This window comes from Pelophylax lessonae (genome assembly GCF_965119305.1).
Source record: "Pelophylax lessonae genome assembly, chromosome: 4".
In the NCBI taxonomy this organism is placed as follows: Eukaryota; Metazoa; Chordata; class Amphibia; order Anura; family Ranidae; genus Pelophylax; species Pelophylax lessonae.
In genome coordinates this window covers 601,451,166-601,473,021 of record NC_138771.1, presented here as the reverse complement: position 1 = coordinate 601,473,021, position 21,856 = coordinate 601,451,166, and the positions used below count along the sequence as shown (strand labels likewise).

The window sequence follows — 21,856 nt, the reverse complement described above, 5'->3', positions numbered from 1 at the left end:
GTTAAGGTCAGGAAGGCCAGAAAAGTTAATCTGCCCCAAATGTAATACTCTTGGTAATATTGTGTGTGTGTGTGTGTATGTATATGTGTGTGTGTGCGTATATATACACACACACTAAGGACATGGATTACTGGAACCATGTCCTATGGTCTGATGAGACCAACATAAACCTATTTGGTTACATAGTTTGTGAGGTTGAAAAAAGACATCAGTCCATCCAGTTCAACCTAAACCTGGTTCAGATGGTTTCAAGCGTGTGTGGCGGCAAGCAGGTGAGGAGTACAAAGACAAGTGTGTCTTGCCTACAGTCAAGCATGGTAGTGGGAGTTTAATGGTCTGCATGGTTGCATGAGTGCTGCCGGCACTGGGGAGCTACAGTTCATTGAGGGAACCATGAATGCCAACATGTACTGTGACATACTAAAGCAGAGCATGATCCCCTCCCTTCGGAGACTGGGCCATAGGGCAGTATTCCAACATGATAACGACCCCAAACACACCTCCAAGACAACCACAGCCTTGCTAAAGAAGCTGAGGGTAAAGGTGATGGACTGGCCAAGCATGTCTCCAGACCTAAACCCTTTTGAGAATCTGTGGGGCGGAGGAGCGCCAGGTCTCTAACACCCACCAGCTCTGTAATGTCGTCATGGAGGAGTCGAAGAGGACTCTAGTGGCAGCCTGTGAAGCTCTGGTGAACTCCATGCCAGAGAGGGTTAAGACAGTGCTGGAAAATAATGGTGGCACCACAAAATATTGACACTTTGGGCCCAATTTGGACATTTCACTTAAGGGTGTACTCACTTTTGTTACCAGCGGTTTAGACATTAATGGCTGTGTGTTGAGTTATTTTGAGGGGGCAGCAAATATACACTGTTATAGAAGCTGTACACTCATTACTTTACATTGTAGCAAAGTGTCATTTCTTCAGTGTTGTCACATGAAAAGATATAATAAAATATTTACAGTGATGATTTGGGGAGCCATGTCATCTGCTGGAGTTGGTCCACTGTGTTTTATCAAGTCCAAAGTCAGCGCAGCCCTCTACCAGGAAATTCTAGATCACTTCATGCTTCCCTCTGCTAACCAGCTTTATGGAGATGCTGATTTCATTTTCCAGCAGGACTTGGCACCTGCCCACTTTGCCAAAAGTACCAATACCTGGTTTAATGATCATGGTATCACTGTGCTTGATTGGCCAGAAAACTCGCCTGACCTAAACCCCATAGAGAATCTGTGGGGTATTATCAAGAGGAAGATGAGACACCAGACCCAACTATGCAGATGAGCTGAAGGCCGCTATCAAAGAGACTTGGGCTTCCATAACATCTCAGAATTGTCACAGGCTGATCGCCTCCATGCCACGCCGCATTAATGCAGTAATTCATGCAAAAGGAGCCCCGACCAAGTATTGAGTGCATACTATACTGTACATGGACATACTTTTCAGTAGGCCAACATTTCTGTATTACATTTTTTTTCTCTATTGTCCATCGACAGATGCAGCCTCCTCTCCATGAGCTGAGTGGGTTTATGCTCCTCCCATCAGGTGTAGTCTATTCAGGGAAATTTGAATACACACACCCAGGGGGCTGTCCCTCCAGGCATAAACCCTACTGCACAACCCAGCACATCAGTTTGTTTTCTGCCTAGAGAAGGAGTAGACCTAGGTTTCCTGCTGGGACTCTGGTCTCAGTTTTTTTATTCTTTTCAGAATATTTTCTTTTATTTCTCTTTACTCACTTGCTAGCTAGTGTTCAGGGAAGAATTTCCTGGTGATCTACAAGCAACCATGCCGGCTAGGGCTTCGCACTGGATAATCTAGATCCTTATGGTCCCCCCAGTTTGGCCTACAAGCTTGAGCAGGTTAAAGTTACGAACTAGACTTAGCCACGACTATGCCCCCTTTTCCGGAGGGGACAAGCCTGCGAGCGGATGCCTCACTGGGATGCAACGACCTAGAACGTCCTGAGTCGCAGCATACCCCTTGGCTGGCAGCACCCCCACTTCGGGTGGGAGGCAGTCTGCCCGGAGCAGAGCCCACCTGGTCCATGGTGTGGTGAGTAACTGTGCCCCCTTGCCCCTGCTGGCCTTGGGGGGATGTGGGCCCTCCCCTGGGGATAATGGGATTGTGCCTCCCAAGAGATCCCCCTGGTCTGCCCGGTCTGTGTGTCCTTCCCTGTCCCTGCGGGGACTGTGTGTCTGGAATGTTCTGGCCTTCGGGGTGGGGGGGGGGTGACATGGTACTTGGGCTTGCTGGTCCCTGTTGTGGTTCCTGAAGCCTTCATGTGTCGGTCCCTAGCTGCATGGTGCGCCGCCATCTTAGGTGTGGGCAATGGAATTTTTTCCCCAAAGACTTATATGGGGCAACCATTTTCCCTGCAGTTTTCCTATTGTTTTATATGGGCATCCATCTTTGTGTTGCCCTGGTGCTATATTTGGCAGTGTATCCCTGACAGGCGACATCACTTCCTGTGTGGTCACTTCCTGCTGCTGAGCCAAGGTAAATTCCTGCTTCTCTCTCCATGCTGTGTAAGACTCAGGAGGCTATGTGTCTGAGGTGGTAAAGTATTGAGGGTCCCATCGGGCATATCCTTGCACTTTTCTGCTATCAGTTTGGTTTAAAGAGGCACCATGCAGACCGCTGCGATTGGTGGTGGATACCGCGATCAGCGTTCTTAAAGCTACAGTACTCTGTTGTTAAAATTGCACTATGGAGTCCCAAACTGAAATTTCACCCTCAGACCCGCTCTGTGTGACTCCCGTACAGTCCGGATCACAGACGCTGGCCGCGATTTCAGCTGCCCTGGAAAGCCTGGCGGCTAAAGTTGATTTAGTCATGAAAAAGGAAAGGTTGATAGCCGTAAACGGCCACTGCCTTCATCATCTGTGGAGGTGTCCTCTGATTAAGAGTCTGACGTGGTTTCCCCGGATGTTTCCCTTCCTGAGGGGTCGCTGTCCTCACAGTCAGATGATGAAGAGGACCTGTCTTCTTCAGTTGCAGCGCGAGCACGCTTTGGTGGAAGCCCTGAATATTTCAGTGCGGGATACTTTAAAATTGGCTGATGAGCCCACGCCGAACTTCTGGAGGTGCTATGAAACCCTGGGGCAAGTCCAAGGCCGGTCAGTCCGGTACTGCAGACAAGTCCTCTTCAGCATGAAGGAGTGCTCTCACCCGTCTTAGGGGTGGGGGGACGTATGCACTTATTTCAGTAACCCTGAACTTCCTTCTTTCAGGACAAATGGGTTCGCAAACTGGTTTGTTCCAGGTACAAGATCGAATTCTGGTCTCGGCCAGGGGACAGGTTTTTTCAGTCAAATCTTCACCTGTCTCCGGAGGGTTTGAAGGATCTGCAGGAGGCTGTGTGAGATGTCCTGGCTCAAGGGGTGATTGTGTTCCCCAACAGGAACGCTCTCAAGGTTTCTATTCAAACCTGTTCACCGTGCCCAGAAAGAAGGGAAAGGTGCGTCCAATCCTGGACCTCAAGGCTCTGAACCGCTTTGTGCGGGTGCAGAAATTCCGAATGGAGACCATTCGGTCGGTGGTGGCATTTTTATATCGGGGATTTTCTGACTTCTATCAATCTCAAAGATGCGTATCTCCACGTCCCCATATTCGAGGGACATCAGCGATTCCTCTGCTTTGCGGTGGCAGAAGAGCACTTTCAATTTGTGGCATTAGCCTTCGGTCTCACCTCGGCTCCCCAGAGTTTCTACCAAGGTCCTAGCCCCTGTGCTAATCTTGTTGCGTCAAAGAGGTATCTCCATTGTGGGGTATCTGGACAATCTCCTGTTGCGAGCAGTTTCCCATTCGGATCTGCTGGAAAACATCTCCATCACAATTCGGACCCTTCAGGACTTCGGGTGGACGATCAATGTCACCAAATCTGCCCTAACTCCGTCTGTGCGGGTCACCTATCTGGGGCTGATCCTCGACTCGGCTCTGGCAAGGGTCTTCCTTCCCTTGGACAAGCTTCAGAAGTTGCAAAGGGCAGTCTAATTGCTGATGGAGGCCGATCAGTCCTCCTTGCAGGCTTGCATGAGGGCCCTGGGTCTGATGGTCTCGACCTTCGAAGCAGTCCCGTTTGCTCAGTCTCACACGAGACAGCTGCAGAAGGAGATTCTGTCACAATGGAACAGAGCTCCTTGGTCATTGGGCCAGAAGATTTGGTTGAGCCATCTCACAAAGTCGGCTCTCTCTTGGTGGATCCAGTCACCTGTCCTGTGCCATGGCAAGTCCTTCCTGCCGGTGTTTTGGACAGTGGTCACCACGGACGCCAGCCTATCAGGCTGGGGTGGAGTGCTGGGGAAGCTCTGTGCTCAGGGGACTTGGGCGTCGGAAGAGTCTTCCTTGCCGATCAATATTCTGGAGCTGAGAGCGATCAAGCTCTGCCTGCTTCACTGGACAAGTCGGCTACACGGCTCTCCAGGTTAAGTTCCAGTCGGACAATGCCATGGCTTACATCAATCATCAAGAGGGCACCAGGAGTGTCCTGGCGGCCAAGGAGGTGGCCGAGATTCTGGTGTGGACGGAACACAATATCCGGCTCTTTCCGCAGTCCGTGTCCAGGTGAGTCATCAGGTGTTGGATCAGGGGGAGTGGTCTCTGCATTCAGAGGTGTTTCATCTCCTGTGGGTCCGGTGTGGGACCCCGGACGTGGATATGTTTGCGTCTCACCTCAACAGGAAAGTTCAGAGGTTTGTGGCCAGGTCTCGGGATCCTCTGGCCGACGCAACAGATGCTCTGGTGGCTCCTTGGAGTCAGTATCGCCTGATCTATGCCTTCCTTCTGCTCATTCTGCTGTCAAGGTTTCTTTGCAGAGTGGCGATGGAAGGCATTCTGGTCGTTCTGGTGGCACTAGACTGGCCTCGGCGGTCTTGGTACGCAGAACTGGTAAAAATGGTAGTGGATCCTCCATGGGGTCTTCCTTTTGTGGGAAGATCTACTGATCTACTATCTCAAGGACTGATCTTCCATCCTGCTTTACCAACTTGGCTGTTGCAAGCAAGGTGTTGAGGGATAGAGGTCTTTCTGATTCGGTGATTCCTACCCTTTTGAAGGCCAGGAAGTCGACATCTAGGATGATCTATCATTGTACGTGGAAATCGTACATTTCTTGGTGTGAATCGCTGCAGCTGCACCCTCGCTTGTTTTCTTAGGCTAGGGTTTTTGCTTTTTTACAAAAAGGGGTTGAGCAGCGCTTGGTATTGGGTACTATCAAGGGCCAGATTTCGGCCTTGGCTATTTACTTACAATGTCCGTTGGCTACTCATAGTTTGATTCGCACCTTCGTTCAGGGGGTGTGTCATCTGGCCCCTCTGAGGAGGTCACCGTTACCGACGTGGGATCTTAATCTGGCTTTGTCTGTTCTTCAAAAGCCTCCTTTTGAGAATATTAGGGAGATTCCTCTGCTTTCTTTGTCGCAGAAGGTTGCCTTCCTAGTGGCTATCACTTCTGCCCACAGAGTCTCTGAGTTAGCGGCGTTGTCCTGTAGTTCCCCTTATTGGTGGTCCACAGGGATAAAGTGGCCCTTTGACCTAATCTGTCCTTTCCTCCTATGGTGGTGGTGGATTTTCACCTGAATGAAGACATTGTGTTGCCTTCCTTATGTCCTAACCCTAAACATCACAAGGAAGTTGCCTTGCACTCTCTGAATGTGGTTCGGGCGATAAGGGTTTATCTGACGGTTACGGAGTTCTTCAGGAAGTCGGACTCTCTTTGTCATCCTGGATGGTCCTTGCAAAGGTTTGGCTGCATCCGCTGCGACCATTTCGAGATATATCAGGCAGACGGTTGTTCAGGCTTATTCGATCAAGGGTCTGGTTCCTCCTTTCCCTGTGAAGGCGCATTCTACTAGAGTGCTGAGTGCCTCTTGGGCTTTTCGCCATCATTACAAGTTTGTAAGGCAGCGACTTAGTCGTCTGTGCACACCTTTACCAAATTTTACAAGGTTGATTTGTTGGCGTCTTCGGATGCCTCTTTTGGCCGCAAGGTTTTGCAAGCTGCTGTTTCATAAGAGAATGTTTGCATAAGAGATGCAGCACCCACCCCTCTGGGGTTGGTTCTATTGTCTTCACTGCTTTTAAAATAAACGGATGTGCTGGGTTGTGCAATGGGGGTTTATGCCTGGAGGGACAGCCCCCTGGACGTGCGTATTCAAATTTTCCTGCCTAAACTTCTCCTGATGGGAGGAGAATAAACCCACTCAGCTCATGGAGATGAGGCTGCGTCTGTCGATGGACATCAGAGAAAAAGATTTTACAGTAAGATCTTACAAAAATCTTATTTTTTTATTGGTCTAATTTTCTGAGATACTGAATTTTGGGTTTTTACTAGCTGTAAGCCATTATCACAATTAAAAGAAATAAATGCTTGAAAAATATCACCCTGTGTGTAATGCATCTATATAAAATATGAGTTTCACTTTTTGAATTTAATCACTGAAAATAATTTGATTATGTTCTAATTTGAGATGCACCTGTATATACTGTATATGGTAATGCCTAGCTTAGCTATAAGTCACTCCTAATGTCCTATTGCAAACTACTGTGACCCGATTCCTCTGCCATAGCTCTACCAAAGAGAGTTCTATGACCAGATTTAGGATGGAGTCACCGTAATGACAGCTATTTTGCATGGTTTACATTGAAGCAGATAATTGAAAGACCGAAACCTTATACAAGATTAGAAACAAAAAATACTATAGTAGAGATTGCATATCATCCATTGAGGGCGTTGGTGCTATTTTTACAGAGCTTAAACGTCTTAGAAATGAAAGTGGTACTTGAAGTGCAGTTGTCCGTTATTATCACTATGGTTTTCTGTAAATAGGTCTCAGCAACTGAGCACGGCGTACACTCCCATCACCGCAGAACGCCAGCGACAAAGGCAGAAAGCTCTGAACCGACAGTTGTATGAGCTGGATGAGGCAACAGAGGAGAGGGGGGTTCCTCCTGAGGAGCAGGTAACTTAAAGTGACTGTATATTCTTGTGTATTTTTTTTTTTTAATAAATATGTTATACTTTACCTGCTCTGTGTAGTGGTTTTGCACAGAGCAGACCCAATCCTCCTCTTTTCAGGTCCCTTGCTGGATCTCCTGGCACCCCCCTCCTGTTGAGTGCCCCCACAGCAAGCAGTTTGCTATGAGCGCACCCGAGCTGAGTCACAGCTCCCTGTCTCCATTCAGAAATGGAGCCGCGACCTGACCCTGCCCTCTCTCTCTCCTGATTGGCTGACTGACTTCGACTGACAGCAGTGGGAGCCAGTCACGCCGTGCTGCTGTCTTAGCCAATGAGGCTACACAATTGCTGGATAAAGACAGGCTCAGGTCATTATTAGGGGGGCTGAAGGGGCTGCTGCAGGAATAGAATACATAGAATAGAATGCATTAAGATAAAAAAAAAAGAAACCTTCTGCCTTTACAATCCCTTTATGTAAAGGCTTAAAACTAAACTCCTGGCAAATGGTTAAATGCACTGATGGAATACATATATGGGAGCTGTTTTTTTTTTTTTTTTTCTCCTACAAGTGGATTTTTGATTTCGGTCTATCCAGTTCTAAAGTTTATACAACCCTGCCAGACAGCAGAACATAGTTGCTGACCTGACTTGTCTTTATTGTACTTAAAGTAAAGATTCACTATTTGTTCACAATCCATCCCCCTCCATAGCCCCCTTACAGTGAATTATGCCATACAGACCACATGACGGCGGCCCTTCCCCCGTTGCTGTTTTTAGCCAGGCAGTAGAAATTAGAGGCTGGCTGCCAGCAATTTCACACTAAAGTCACAGAGACTTGAATGGGGCATTGCCCCTACAGTATACTCCTATATCTTTAGGCCAGTTAGATCATGCAGCCGTTGGAAGAGGACCTGAAATAGTGGAAGCATGATTAACTGTATTAAAAATGAGTGAATTTGTACTTTTAAAACGGAACTAAACTGCTAAATGAATGGCTTCCTCTACCCCTCTTCTGTACCACCATCCTAAGAACTCTGGCTTGTGCGCATATGTGCCGCCGGCGTCTTCTAAAATCTGGCAGAAACTGGCATCCCATTGGCATGTGTGTGGAGGGATTTCTACAACTTCTTGCAGATTGCCGCTATATCACCCGGTGGCATTTTGTGCACACAAATCTGTTGCTCATGCGCTGCCCAGTTACAACTTAGTACCATACTTGATTCCTGGGATAGCTGTGACATGGCTGTCTCAGGAGGCAGCGGGGCCTGGCCTAGGCTAAAAACTTGGAAGTACTGCTCTACAGCAAAAAAAAAAAATAAAGGTAAAATATAGAATAAAAATTGTTAGTTTTTATGTAAGAGGGAGGGGGTGGATAAGAGAAAAAAAAAGGGGGAGTACGTTTAGCTCCACTTTAAAGCGTAACTCTACTTTTGTTGAGAAAAAAACATTCCCCTCTGGGTGATCTCTGTACATTGTAGGGATTTTAACAAACTTTGTTGCAGATTCCTACCTTTTGTTATTTTGAATTAATTCTTGTTTGTTCCTCTGTGCTAAGTGAATTTAATGGGAGTGGTTTCATAACTATCAATCAGCTGTGCACCTGCAGAGCTCTAATGAGGAAAGCTGCTGGGCCTGTATCCCTTTAGATGTAATTTTCCTTTTTGAAGTATCTCACCAAAAATGACATTCAGGGGATGCCTGAAATCTGACTTGTATCTTAGTGCAGACTTCTGGGGAAATTAGGAAGCCAATCACACAAGCAGGAAACTATTTTTCTGGGGTGTGGTCAGTATACATTCTGTGTACAGAACAGCTCCAGGTAGCCATATTGCATTTTCAGAAAATTACAACAGCTGCAGACTGAAAAGGAAAGGTCATTTTTAATAACATTCAATTACAATATGACTTGTGTCGCAATTGTATACGCTATCTTATTTTTTAATTTGCTATTTTTCTTGCCCACAAAAGTGGAGTCCTCTCCTTTCCTCCAGCTTATTTATATTGTAAGAGCAGCAGCAGCACAGTGACAAGCGCACTCCCTTTTTGTCACGGTTTTCTCCTCCTGACAGCATGCTCCTTGTCAGCAGATGTGCATTAGATGTGCATGCTCCTTGTCAGCAGATGTGCATTAGATGTGCATGCTCCTTGTCAGCAGATGTGCATTAGATGTGCATGCTCCTTGTCAGCAGATTCAGGTTGATACAAAATCAAAATCAGGTACTTAAAACAACTTGTATTTCATTATATTTATTAAACACAGGCATTGCTGTGTTTCCTGGATTGTACTTGGCTTATATTCTTACCTAGAATCCATTAGGGAGGCAGGCACACACGCTCACCACCAGTCTTCAGTGAATTCTCCATAGCAATAGATGCAAAATCCACTCCAGAGAGGAGAGGCAGGAGATTTAGCTCACACCAGGGCCCTGGTGTCATCAGTACAGGAATTGAGAGAAAGTTTCCCAAAATTTCCCTAGCAGGGCAACAGTCTGCGGTAAAAAGAAAAAAAAAATGTAATCTTTCCCCTGCAAAAAAAAATGGTTGGAGTTCTGCTTGTCCATATAATAATAGAATATGGTTATTAATCTAAAATCTCTAAAATATTATTGTACAGCCGTTCAGCTTGGTTTCTTGGCTCCGGGTGAGCTGATAATATACAAGGTGACTCCTGACATAAGTGGACCTGTGCTTTTCCAATAAAGAGCAGAATCTTATATTTACCTTCCTCTTGTTCTCTTACGACTGTCCTCTGTCAGAAATAAAGAAAGAAAGCCCTGCTTGGACCTCACACGAGGGTGCTGTCTACTCTCCTAGTGCCTATGTGACAGCGCTGGGCCAGGCACCAAACAGCAGCACTTGTATAAGTGCAGTAGGTTCAGTACTGTAGTCCATAAAGAGACAAGTTGGGTGGAAAAACCTCTTCAAATTCTAATTTTTCTTTTTGGCACATTGATAGGAGGAAAAAAAAAGAGCATCTGCCTCGATGGATGAGACCCCCCGGGGAAGTTGGGCTTCTAGTATATTTGACCTGAAGAACTCTGCTCCAGATCCATTACTGCCAGGTCTGCTGGAGAGAACACCACCAGAAGAGGTGGACAGGATGAACGATGAGCAACGTAGAGAGAACCGACACCATCACATCCTCACTCTCTATCCAGCTCCCGATGAGGTGACACTAACCATAATTTCAATAACTTCCTGGTACCCATTTCCTGAGTGTCCTATTACCCCCTGTAATATCTTATTACAGTAACCCAGCTCCTGAGTGTCCTATTACCCCTGTAATATCTTATTACAGTAACCCAGCTCCTGAGTGTCCTATTACCCCTGTAATATCTTATTACAGTAACCCGGCTCCTGAGTGTCTTATCACCCCTGTAATATCTTATTACAGTAACCCAGCTCCTGAGTGTCTTATTACCCCTGTAATATCTTATTACAGTAACCCAGCTCCTGAGTGTCCTATTACCCCTGTAATATCTTATTACAGTAACCCAGCTCCTGAGTGTTCTATTACCCCTGTAATATCTTATTACAGTAACCCGGCTCCTGAGTGTTCTATTACCCCTGTAATATCTTATTACAGTAACCCAGCTCCTGAGTGTCCTATTACCCCTGTAATATCTTATTACAGTAACCCAGCTCCTGAGTGTCCTATTACGCCTGTAATATCTTATTACAGTAACCCAGCTCCTGAGTGTCCTATTACCCCTGTAATATCTTACTACAGTAACCCAGCTCCTGAGTATCCTATTACCCCTGTAATATCTTATTACAGTAACCCAGCTCCTGAGTGTCCTATTACCCCTGTACTATCTTATTACAGTAACCCAGCTCCTGAGTGTCCTATTACCCCTGTAACATCTTATTACAATAACCCAGCTCCTGAGTGTCCTATTACCCCTGTAATATCTTATTTCAGTAACCCAGCTCCTAAGTGTCTTATTACCCCTGTAACATCTTATTACAATAACCCAGCTCCTGAGTGTCCTATTACCCCTGTAACATCTTATTTCAGTAACCCAGCTCCTAAGTGTCTTATTACCCCTGTAATATCTTATTACAGTAACCCAGCTCCTGAGTGTCTTATTACCCCTGTAATATCTTATTACAGTAACCCAGCTCCTGAGTGTCTTATTACCCCTGTAATATCTTATTACAGTAACCCAGCTCCTGAGTGTCTTATTACCCCTGTAATATCTTATTACAGTAACCCAACTCCTGAGTGTCTTATTACCCCTGTAATATCTTATTTCAGTAACCCAGCTCCTGAGTGTCTTATTACCCCTGTAATATCTTATTACAGTAACCCAGCTCCTGAGTGTCTTATTACCCCTGTAATATCTTATTACAGTAACCCAGCTCCTGAGTGTCTTATTACCCCTGTAATATCTTATTACAGTAACCCAGCCCCTGAGTGTCCTATTACCCCTGTAATATCTTATTACAGTAACCCAGCCCCTGAGTGTCCTATTACCCCTGTAATATCTTATTACAGTATCCCGGCTCCTGAGTGTCCTATTACCCCTGTAATATCTTATTACAGTAACCCAGCTCCTGGGTGTCCTATTACCCCTGTAATATCTTATTACAGTAACCCAGCTCCTGAGTGTCCTATTACCCCTGTAATATCTTATTACAGTATCCCGGCTCCTGAGTGTCCTATTACCCCTGTAATATCTTATTACAGTAACCCAGCTCCTGAGTGTCCTATTACCCCTGTAATATCTTATTACAGTATCCCGGCTCCTGAGTGTCCTATTACCCCTGTAATATCCTATTATTGTAACCCAGCTCCTTTTTTCTCTGTAATCATAAGGTCTTTTTTGCCATAGGACGAAGCTGTGGAGAGATCCACCATTCCGGAGGTGCCCAAGGAGCACTTTGGTCAGAGGATCCTGGTGAAATGCATATCACTGAAGTAAGCATTGTTTTGGTTGGTTGCTTTTTCCATCTCTCCCTAAGTTGACCCTGCTGGAATGGTTTTTCTTTGTATTGATTTTCTTTTAATTTGTTTCATATGCTGAGATGTGGACACATAGATATTTGATCTGCCTTGTGGTGTTATACAGGACGTAAATTCTCAGGAATAATACAACCTGCCCTTAAACATCTGAAAAGTGCATCAATATCTCCTAATAACACCACACAGCTCACTTTGAACAGTTGCAGTTGTTAAATTCTCCTTTCAAAAAAATATAAGTAGGTGATAGTTCATGCTTGAAGCTGCATTGCCATTAAAAGGCAAACAGACATTTGTAGTGCATGGTTGTAAATTGCTGGAGGATTTTTTGTTTTCAGAAACATGAGCATTCTTTGTCCACTGTCTCTCATAATCATCAAGAAATTTATTCTGTGCCAAAACCACGTTATTTTATTTCCTTCTTGACCACGATAGTGTAGTAAGTCACTTCACAAGTGGAGCAGTGTAAGTTAACCACTTAAGCCCCGGAAGATTTTACCCCCATTCCGACCAGGGGGTATTTTGCGATTCGGCACTGCGTGACTTTAACGGAGAATTGCGCGGTCGTGCGACGCTGTACCTAAACGAATTTGGCGTCCTTTTTTTTCCCACAAACAGAGCTTTCTTTTGGCGGTATTTGATCACCTGTGCGATTTTTTGATCACGCGCTATAAACAAAAAAAGAGCGTCCATTTTGCAAAAATAGCAATATTTTTCCCTTTTTTTTATATGAAATTCCCCCAAAAAAAAATGTAAAAATCAAAATTTTTTAAAATTTTCGGCCAATTTGTTTTATGCTACCTATGTTTGGTAAAAAAAATCGCAAAAAGCGTATTTTGATTGGTTTGCGCAAAAGTTATTGCGTTTACTAACTAAGGGAAAGATTTTTGTCATTTTTGTTGTTTTTTTTTTTAACGCGTAATGGCGGCGATCTGCGATTTTTTTTTTCGGTACTGCGACATTGGGGCGGACAGATCGGACCCTTGACTGACATTTTTGACACTTTTGGGGTTACCAGTGACATTTCTACAGTAATCAGTGCTATACATATGCACTGTTACTGTAAAAATACACTGGTAGTGAAGGGGTTAACTTTATTTGAGAGGGAGGGGCTGTGTGTGTCCCTAGGGGCGTGATTCTAACTGTGATTGGCTGGGGCTTCAGCTGTATGCAGAGTGATCAACGGATCTACATAGTAGATCCAGGTGATCAGCTCTCATACAGCTAGGAGAATGACAGGCAGCTTGTTTACACAAGCTGCCTGACTTTCTCCCTCTCCCTCTCCCCCGCCGATCGCAGAGTGGCGTGTGACCCGATGTCCGCCGGTCACACGCGCGGGGGGGTCCGTGACCACTCGGGAGCGGGAGCGCGCCTCCGGGGGCGCGCGCTCGCTCCCTAGACCCTCACAAGCTAGTGACGTAGCCCTACGTCACTTTGCCTGTGAGGGGCTGACCGCCGACGTAGATAGTCGTGCGGCGGTCGGCAAGTGGTTAAAGGGGTTGTAAAGTCTGACGGTGCATTCTTTGCATTAAGAAAAAAAGCCTTCTGTGTGCAGCAGCCTCCCTAATACTTACCTAAGGTCCCCCTCTGTCCAGTGATGTCCACGAGTGTCTCAGCCATCCGAGATTCTCCCTCCTGATTGGCTGAGACACAGCAGCAACGCCATTGGCTCCTGCTGCTGTCAATCAAAGTCAGCTAGCCAATCAGAGGAGGGGGGGGGCGGGTCAGGGCTCCGTGTCTGATTGGACACAGGGAGCTGTTACCTGGCTTTGTTGCCCCCATAGCAAGCTGCTTGCTGTGGGGGCACTCAACCGAAGGGAGGGGCCAGGAGCACATAAGAGAGACCCAAGAAGAGTAGGATCCGGGCTGCTCTGTGCAAATCCACTGCAACAGAGCAGGTAAGTATAACATGTTTGTTATTTTTTTAGGGAAAAAAACAAGACTTTACAACCACTATAAGGCCCCTTTCACACAGGGGAGTCCGTCGGCGGACTCCGTTTTTCTCAGTGGGGGATCGATCCACCGATACCCCGCTGAGCAGGCGGATGGCAGCTGTGTCTCCGCGCTGTGTGTGGAGACACAGCTGTCAGGTCCCGCTGTTCTCTATGGGGGAATCGGATGGGAATGGAACGTCTGTCCGTTCTCATCCAATCCCATCCGATCCGATCCACTGGACGGATGGAAAATAGGGTTTCCATCGGTCCAGATTTGACGGATCTGATGTCAGCGGACATGTCTCCACTGACATGCGATGCCCCATAGAGATGCATGGGGCATCCGTTGAGATCCGCCAACAAAACTGACAGGCGGATCTGAACGGTCCGCCTGTGTGAAAGGGGCCTAAAGCTGAACTTCAGGAAAATGGGTAAATAAACAGAAGAAAAATCATAAAGGAGCTCATTTACCTGCCAAAGGATTATCATTTTTGTCCATGTGGTCCTGTGATTTACACAGCACAGTCCTATCTGGCAGGGCAGAAGACCTCATTTCTCTCTGCTGCGGTTAGTTCAAGACTTGCACATCTTGCTCCTGCCCACCTGCCCAGATTGTGACCTAGAAGAAAGCAGAAATCTGATGAGCTCCTCTCTCTGTCAGTCTGCCAGTTCCTCCTATTAGCATGCCCTCGATTAGCACATTCGTTAGCAGACTGCAGCACAACTGACTGACTTCTTCTTCTGCTGCTTCTCCCTCTTCCAGTATGAGCTCTTCTGTCCAGGGTATGCATGATGAGATGATGTATTAATTAATATAGCATTTCCTTAATTTGTTTCTGTTATATATGCCTGTAGATTAATGTGAAAAAGTGTGTGTTAATGTGTAGTATTCACATATGTGTATTTCCTCTGTGTGTTTAGAGGTTTTCCTGCAGTGCAGCTCTAAAGAAGAGTTCCAGGTTTGGTATAATTTTACATAGATACATTGTTGTTAGATCATTGTACCTGTGTATATTCTATACCTGGAAGCTGGAAATCACTAAAGTAGACACATTTACTCCAGTGATCATTACTTGCTTCTGGGTCCTGAGCAGACGACCTGATGCAATGTGAATAGGAGGTCAGCCGCTTGGCGCAGGGGTCATTTACAGAATGCTTTGCATTTCCTGGATAAATGCAAACCATTCTTTGATTGGAGGAGGTGGAGAGTATTACGTCACAGCCCCACCTCTACCACCTTTTCCAGTCAAGGAACACTTTGCATATATTCAGAAAATGCATAACATTCTCTGAATGGTGTCCTGCAAAGCAGCCAATCTCCTGTGATTGCAATGCAGCAGGCCAACCAATCAGCGCATGACCTGGAAGCAAGTGGAGATCACTGGAGAAGAGATGTCTAAGTATTCTGGACCCAGCTGGCCAATGTAATTATGTAAAAATATACAATGCTTGGATTTATTCTTTAACCACCAGGCGCTGGGGTCTCTTGGTCATAAAAAGGGGGTTTCAGATTCTGGTAGGCGGGGCTGGGTTTCTGATCATATGACCACCATGATTGGCTGTCACAGCGGTCTCATGATTGGAAAGCTCCTGATTCACAAGAGATGCTGCTGCTAACTGTGCTGGGAGCATGCAGGGCCCGCACTCTCGGCAAAGCTCTGTTTATCATTAGGCCGCATATATGCATACAACCGGCGGGAAGGAGTTGAAATAATAACTGGTATGTCATTATTTAAATGTAATCATTGTCTCTTCTTTCAGGTTTGAAATCGAAATTGAGCCAATATTTTGTGTTATGGCCCTTTATGATGCCAAAGAAAAGAAAAAGGTAAGTGATGGCAGCGTGGAATACAGAGGATGATATACAGAGGGGCTGATTTAGGGCTCCTTCACATGTGTGTTGAATATGAAGAACGAAGCAATGCTCATTAAGGCCCCTTTCACACTATCTGTCCGTCGGAAGGATTCAGTTTTTCTCAGCGGGGGATGGAGCCGCCGATCCCCCGCTGAGCAGGAGGATGACAGCTGTGTCTCCGCGCTGTGTGCGGAGACACAGCTGTCAGTTCCCCATGCATTTCTATGGGGGAAATTGGATGGGGGAAATCGGATGTTGGTCCGATCCGATCTGCTGGACGGATGGAAAATAGGGTTTCCATCCGTCCAGATTTGACAGATCGGATGTCAGTGGACATGTCTCCGCTGACATCCGATCCCCCATAGAGATGCATGGGGGGACCGTTCAGATCCGCCAAAAAAACGGACAGGCGGATCTGAACGGTCCGCCTGTGTGAAAGGGGCCTAAGGCCCCTTTCACACGAGCTTTCCGATTAGGTCCGCCTGTCAGTTTTTCAGGCACACCTGAATGGATGCTCCATGCACCCCTCTGGAGCAGCGGATGTCAGTGGTGACATGTCCGCTGACACCCGCTGCTATCCGATCCGATCCTTTCCATGAAATCCAGACAGATGGAAAGCCTATTTTCCTTCCGTCTGGAGGATCGGATCGGATAGGATTGGATTGGATAACAACAGACAGGCGGTCCGTTTTCATCTGATCTCCCATACAGGAGAGCGGGGATCTGACAGCTGTGTCTCTGCAAAGTAAGCGGAAATGGAGCTGTCATCCGCCTGCTCAGCGGGGGATCGGCGGATCGATCACCACTCAGCAAAACTGAGTCTGCCCAGCGGAAAGCCCATGTGAAATGACCTTTACAGCCCATTCAGACTGGCGCGACAGGATTTTGTGGGGCGACCTGTGAAGTCCCGTGCACCGCGACCTCGGCGCGACTTGCATGGACTTCATATAATTGAAGTCAATGCAAGTCGCCTCCAGGTCGCCCCAAAGTAGTACAGGACCCTTTTTCTAAGTCGGATCGATTTGTGTCGCTCCTATTAGAACGGGTCCTGTACTATTCAATGGCGAGCGACCGACTGCAACTTGTCAGGCGACCAAGTCGCCTGACAAGTTGCGCTAGTGTGAATGGTCCCTTACACTTAAGTAGTATTTATGATATGTTTATGACATGTTTTTGTTGTTTTTTTATGAAGCGCTGAAAAGGCTTCAAGAATGCTTAATAAATATCCATGGAAGCGTTGCTCTTCTAGTGGGAAGTTCTTAGGCTCCATGCACACTAGCGTTTTTAAAGACTCTAAAAAAGGTAGAAAAAACGCTGGCTGAAAAAAGCGTTTTTGAGTCAGCTTCTGGTAGCATTTTATTAGCGTTTTTAAAGGGGAAGTGATGTAGAAGAAATTATTTAATTTGATATGTTGATTAATACTCCATGCACACTATCATTTTTCATAAGCTCAACAAAATCTAGAATAAACGCTGGATGAAAAATACTGATTAATAGCCTTTTTGTGCCAACTTCTAGTAGCATTTTATTAGCATTTAGAAGCTTTTAGGCTTCATGCACACTAGCGTTTTTTTAGGAAGCTTCTGTAATTATATTCTTGGAGCGTTTTTCTAGCAGAAATGCTCCTAAACGCTGCTAAATGCTACTAATAGCATTTTTTCCCCTTTTTTTTAAAGGAACTGCAAAAATGCTAACATTTCTAAATGCTACTACAAAAAGCTGTTCCCAGCGTTTTTTATCCATCATTTGTTTCTAGCGTTTTTTTTTTTTCCAGCTTTTTAATTAGTTTTTTGCTGTTCGTTAAGGAAAAAAAAAGCTGAAACAAAAAACAGTTAGGGGCATTTTAGTAGACTTTAGGAGCAAAACGCTCCAAAAAAACTCTACTATAAAAAAAAAAAAAAACACGTTTTTCTGCTCCTAGACGCTGAAACTCAAAAAATGCTAATAGCCTAAAGTAGTGTGCATGGACACCTAGGATAATACTATTTAGCTTCTAGGAGCAGAAAATAAAATGCTAATAACAGCTTTTACGAGCTTAAAAAAATCCTCTGTGCATGGAGCCTTAGGATATATTATAATAATTCTATAAAAAGAAAACCAGCAGCCATGTAATCATCACTATCGCTTTCCTGCTCCTTGGTAGACATTTTTTTCCTGCCTAAGGATAATATCCACTTGGTGACATGTTCCCACATCAGTTTTTTCTTTTTTTCTGTGTAACAATAGCTAGGGATACCTGGGCAGTTAATTAAAAATGGCATGTAATATATCCTCACATTAAAATCACAATATATTGCTATAAAAAGGACTAGAGCGGCCGGCAAACCTCCTCTCCTTTATAACAGTATGGCAGCGGCTCTTCTAGTGTATCTGACAGGCGTGATGACGTTCTCCACCTTGCATGTTACGCCATAGGAGGGGCTTCATCATGTATATCTGTGTTGAAACACATGTTAGTTGTTCAAAATGTGTAAATATTAACAATTTTAGGTTTAGTGAGTCTCACTTCTAGTGCTGCACAGCTATCTTTATTTCGATCCTTCCAGCAAGGTGTCACTGCACACCACCAATCATGTGTGGCTGACCACAAAGTAAACTTTTTTTGCATGTGCATAATTTGCTTAACCACTTCCCGCTCGCCCTATAGGCGATTGACGTCAGGAATGTGGTTGCATTATCCTGACCGGACGTCATATGACGGCGGCAGGATAATGCGCTCTGCGCGCCCCCGGGGGCGCGCAGAGCGGCGATCGGTAATGCGGCGTGTCACACTGACGTAGGCTCTTTACCATGTGACCAGCCGTGTCCAATCACAGCTGGTCACATAGTACACAGGAAGAGCCGTTGATTGGCTTTCCTCAGTACGTGCCTGATAGGCACGAGTAAAGGAGAGCCGATCTGCGGCTCTCCTGACGGGGGGGGGGGGTCTGCACTGGTAATCAGATCATTGATTACCAGTGCAGACCCTCGGGGGGGGGGGGGTGCCACTAGAACCACCAGGGATGCCCACCCATGACCCCAGGGATGCCCACTATGGCCACCAGGGATGGCAATCGGGGCTCAGGGAGCCCCCCAGTGCCCTCCCCATCAGTGCTGCCCGCCAGTGCCCTCCCCATCAGTGCTGCCCGCCAGTGCCCTCCCCATCAGTGCTGCCCACCAGTGCCCATCATTGCCATCTATCAGTGCCGCCCACTAGTGCCCATTATTGCCCACCAGTGCCGCCTATTAGTGCCCATCATTGCCACCTATCAGTGCCCACCAGTGCCGCCTATCAGTGCCCATTAGTGCCCATCAGTGCCGCCTATCAGTGCCCAGCAGTGCCGCCTATCAGTGCCCACCAATGCTGCATATCAGTGCTACCTATCAGGGCCACATATCAGTGCCGCATATTAGTGCCACCCCATCAGTGCCTCCTCATCAGTGCCTGTCAGTGCAGCCTCATCAGTGCTGGAAAAAACGTATTTATTTACAAAATTGTATCGCATAAACAAAAAAACTTTTTTTTATTTTTCAAACTTTTCGGTCTTTTTTTTTATTTGTTTAGCAAAAAAGAAAAAAACCTTGCTGTGATCAAATACCACCAAAAGAAAGCTCTATTTGAGGGGAAAAAATTACATAAATTTGGTGTAGGTACAGTGTTGCATGACCGCGCAATTGTCATTCAAAATGCAACAGCGCTAAAAGCTGAAAATTGGCCTGGGCAGGAAGGGGGTGAAAGTGCCCGGTATTGAAGTGGTTAAGTATTGGTGGTCACACTCATCATGCTGCAATATTGATCACTTTGAAATGAATACAAAATGAATGAGCTCAAATCGCACTGCAAAGAATTGCATGCCATTTGAACAGGAATGCGGTGCGATTCCTGTCTGAATTGCATGTGGTTTCCCCCACCACTTCTATGTGGTCCCAGTATAGAAAGGCAGGAAAGTGCCATCTAAGAAGTGCAGTAATGCGCAAAAAGTTTTTAAAAAAAACCCACAAGTACATATTATATCTTGCATGTCAAATCCAAAACCACGGGCCCTTGCGGTGCTCACAGAGCTGGAGGAGATGTAGGAAGTTCCGGGACCCCTGTGGGTATAGGGTGCAAGTAATGTCAGATTGGGGGCGAACCTCCTATGTACATCTCCTGCCCTGTGAGCACCGCAAGTGGCCGTGGTTTTGGATTTGACATACAAGATATATTCAGTACTTTTAACATGTGAGTTGTGATAAACATTTTTTAGTAAACTGTTTGTTTGCCCATTGCTGCACTTCTTAGCGGGCGCTTCTGTCTTTCTATACTGGGATCACATAGAAGCGGTGGGGGAAACCACATACGATTCAGACAGGAATCGCACCGCATTCCTGTTCAAATCACATGTGATTCTTTGCACTGCGATTTGAGCCCATTCATTTTGTGTGGGCTCAAATTGCACCACAAAGATATTGGTGCTTGGTATTGGCAAGTACTTGACTAAAATTATTGGTGCTCGCCGGTAAAAATACAACCCTCATTTTGACATTTCCTTTCTGGCATTGTCAGTATTGCTGGCTGGTTGATGCTTTTACCAGCATACAAAAGTAAACAGAGTTACCACAGGGCTTTTCTGTACAACCAGAAAGTGGCTAAAGCTGCTCTGTGCTAGTTCTCTATTATTTCCCAGTGCATTCTGGGATACTGGAGCTGCCACTGCCTCTCCCCCAGCACTTAGTTAACACCTCATAAATGCTTCACTTACATTCCATAAATCAGGGCTTGACAAATTTGGTTTGAATCTAGGAGCCAGGTAAATAAGTTAGGAGCCATTTTTTTTTTTAACTACAAAGCCTTATTTTAAGGACAAAACCCCTTCTCTTATGTAGCCAGAAGCCGATGAAACGGCTGGCTTCTGTCGAAGAGGGAATGACCGAAAAAAGGTCTGCCGATTGGCATCCAATCGGCGCTCTCAGCCAATGAGTGCTGTCCGATGTCCCCTGTCAGAACACAATAGCTCAGTTTGGAGATTGCTGTATTAGAAGTGGGGAGCTCCTTGCGAGATCTCCGAATCAGACATGCATCTAGTCAGACATGGTAATGGCTGCTGGTATACGGACTGGTCCTATATTCTATAAATGTCTGAGATCCAATTTTCTCTGAAGATCGCAGGCTTCGGGGGACCCTGTCGTACTGGAATCCTGCTCCTCTAACTCCAGTGAGCTGGCACAGCCCTGAACTCCCATAATATGATCCATGCAATGGCAGAGATAAGAAGCCGAGAGGAGATCTCGGGTGCCCAAGCATGGCCAGGGGAAGGTGCAGGTGGAGCTGCCCCCCTTGGCACAGAACATAAGACAGAAAATCCTGCCAGTCATCTCCTCACCCCCAGATGGTATGAATTAGTTAGTGGCACTCCGATCCCCCCCATCAGATCTTAACTGGGAGAAGAGCCCATACCCCCCCCCCCCCTCTTCACAGTGGTAGCCGCAGTAACACAGATGGAACCTTTCCCAACATTACATCTCCTAATCCTCCCCCCAGACATTGGAGCTCAGGTAGTTCCCCTCTCGCCGCACACCTTTTGTAGAGGAGGGATGGTGTTTGCGGCAATGAGCTCTCCCCCTCCCTCGGTCCCCTGGCTCCAATTATCTGAATAGCATGAACGGCAGCTCCACTCCAAGTGCTTGCTCTCTTTCCATTCCCTCCACTGCCTTATGTGGCTGACTTCTTCCACGCTATGCCACTGGAGTAGGGTATTCTGATGCCGGGAAACCACGAACTCCGGAACCCCAACATCCCTGAGCCGGGCTGACGACTCCCTTAGCCTGCTCCAGCAAAACCTTGAGGGAGGGCGGCAGCAGCAGCGGGGATGACTGGCCTCCGGGGATCCCCTAACTTTACTGGACTCTGCTGGCCATTCGCTTTTCCTGCTGTGTCAGCGGCTACCACGCTGCTCTATTCCTGCTCCATCCTCAGGGTGTCTTCATCCCTGGTAATCACATTCCCCATGATGATAGTGGCACCCCACAGCTTGCCCTGTAATGGCAGCTGAGCCGAAGCACCTGTCACTGACAAAAGCCCAGGCGCTAGGACGGAATTTCTAGTTGCCATGACGACCTGGTGCCTGGGATTTGTCGAGCCTTGCTATAAATGTTTTAGGTGCTGTTATGTTGGGGTTATTGGGCAT

General features: G+C 46.3%; 1 protein-coding gene across 6 annotated transcripts in view; it reads left to right on the top strand.

Moving 5' to 3' along the window:
- DOCK6 (dedicator of cytokinesis 6) overlaps positions 1 to 21,856 on the top strand; it is a 274,954-nt gene that overhangs the window by 83,423 nt on the left and 169,675 nt on the right. For all 6 annotated transcript variants that reach the window (XM_082257264.1, XM_082257263.1, XM_082257262.1 and 3 more), the window contains exons 5-8: positions 6,830 to 6,962; positions 9,915 to 10,127; positions 11,794 to 11,879; positions 15,617 to 15,683. In XM_082257264.1, the coding sequence (XP_082113390.1) occupies positions 6,830 to 6,962; positions 9,915 to 10,127; positions 11,794 to 11,879; positions 15,617 to 15,683 (499 nt within the window). The remainder of the gene's footprint in view (positions 1 to 6,829; positions 6,963 to 9,914; positions 10,128 to 11,793; positions 11,880 to 15,616; positions 15,684 to 21,856) is intronic.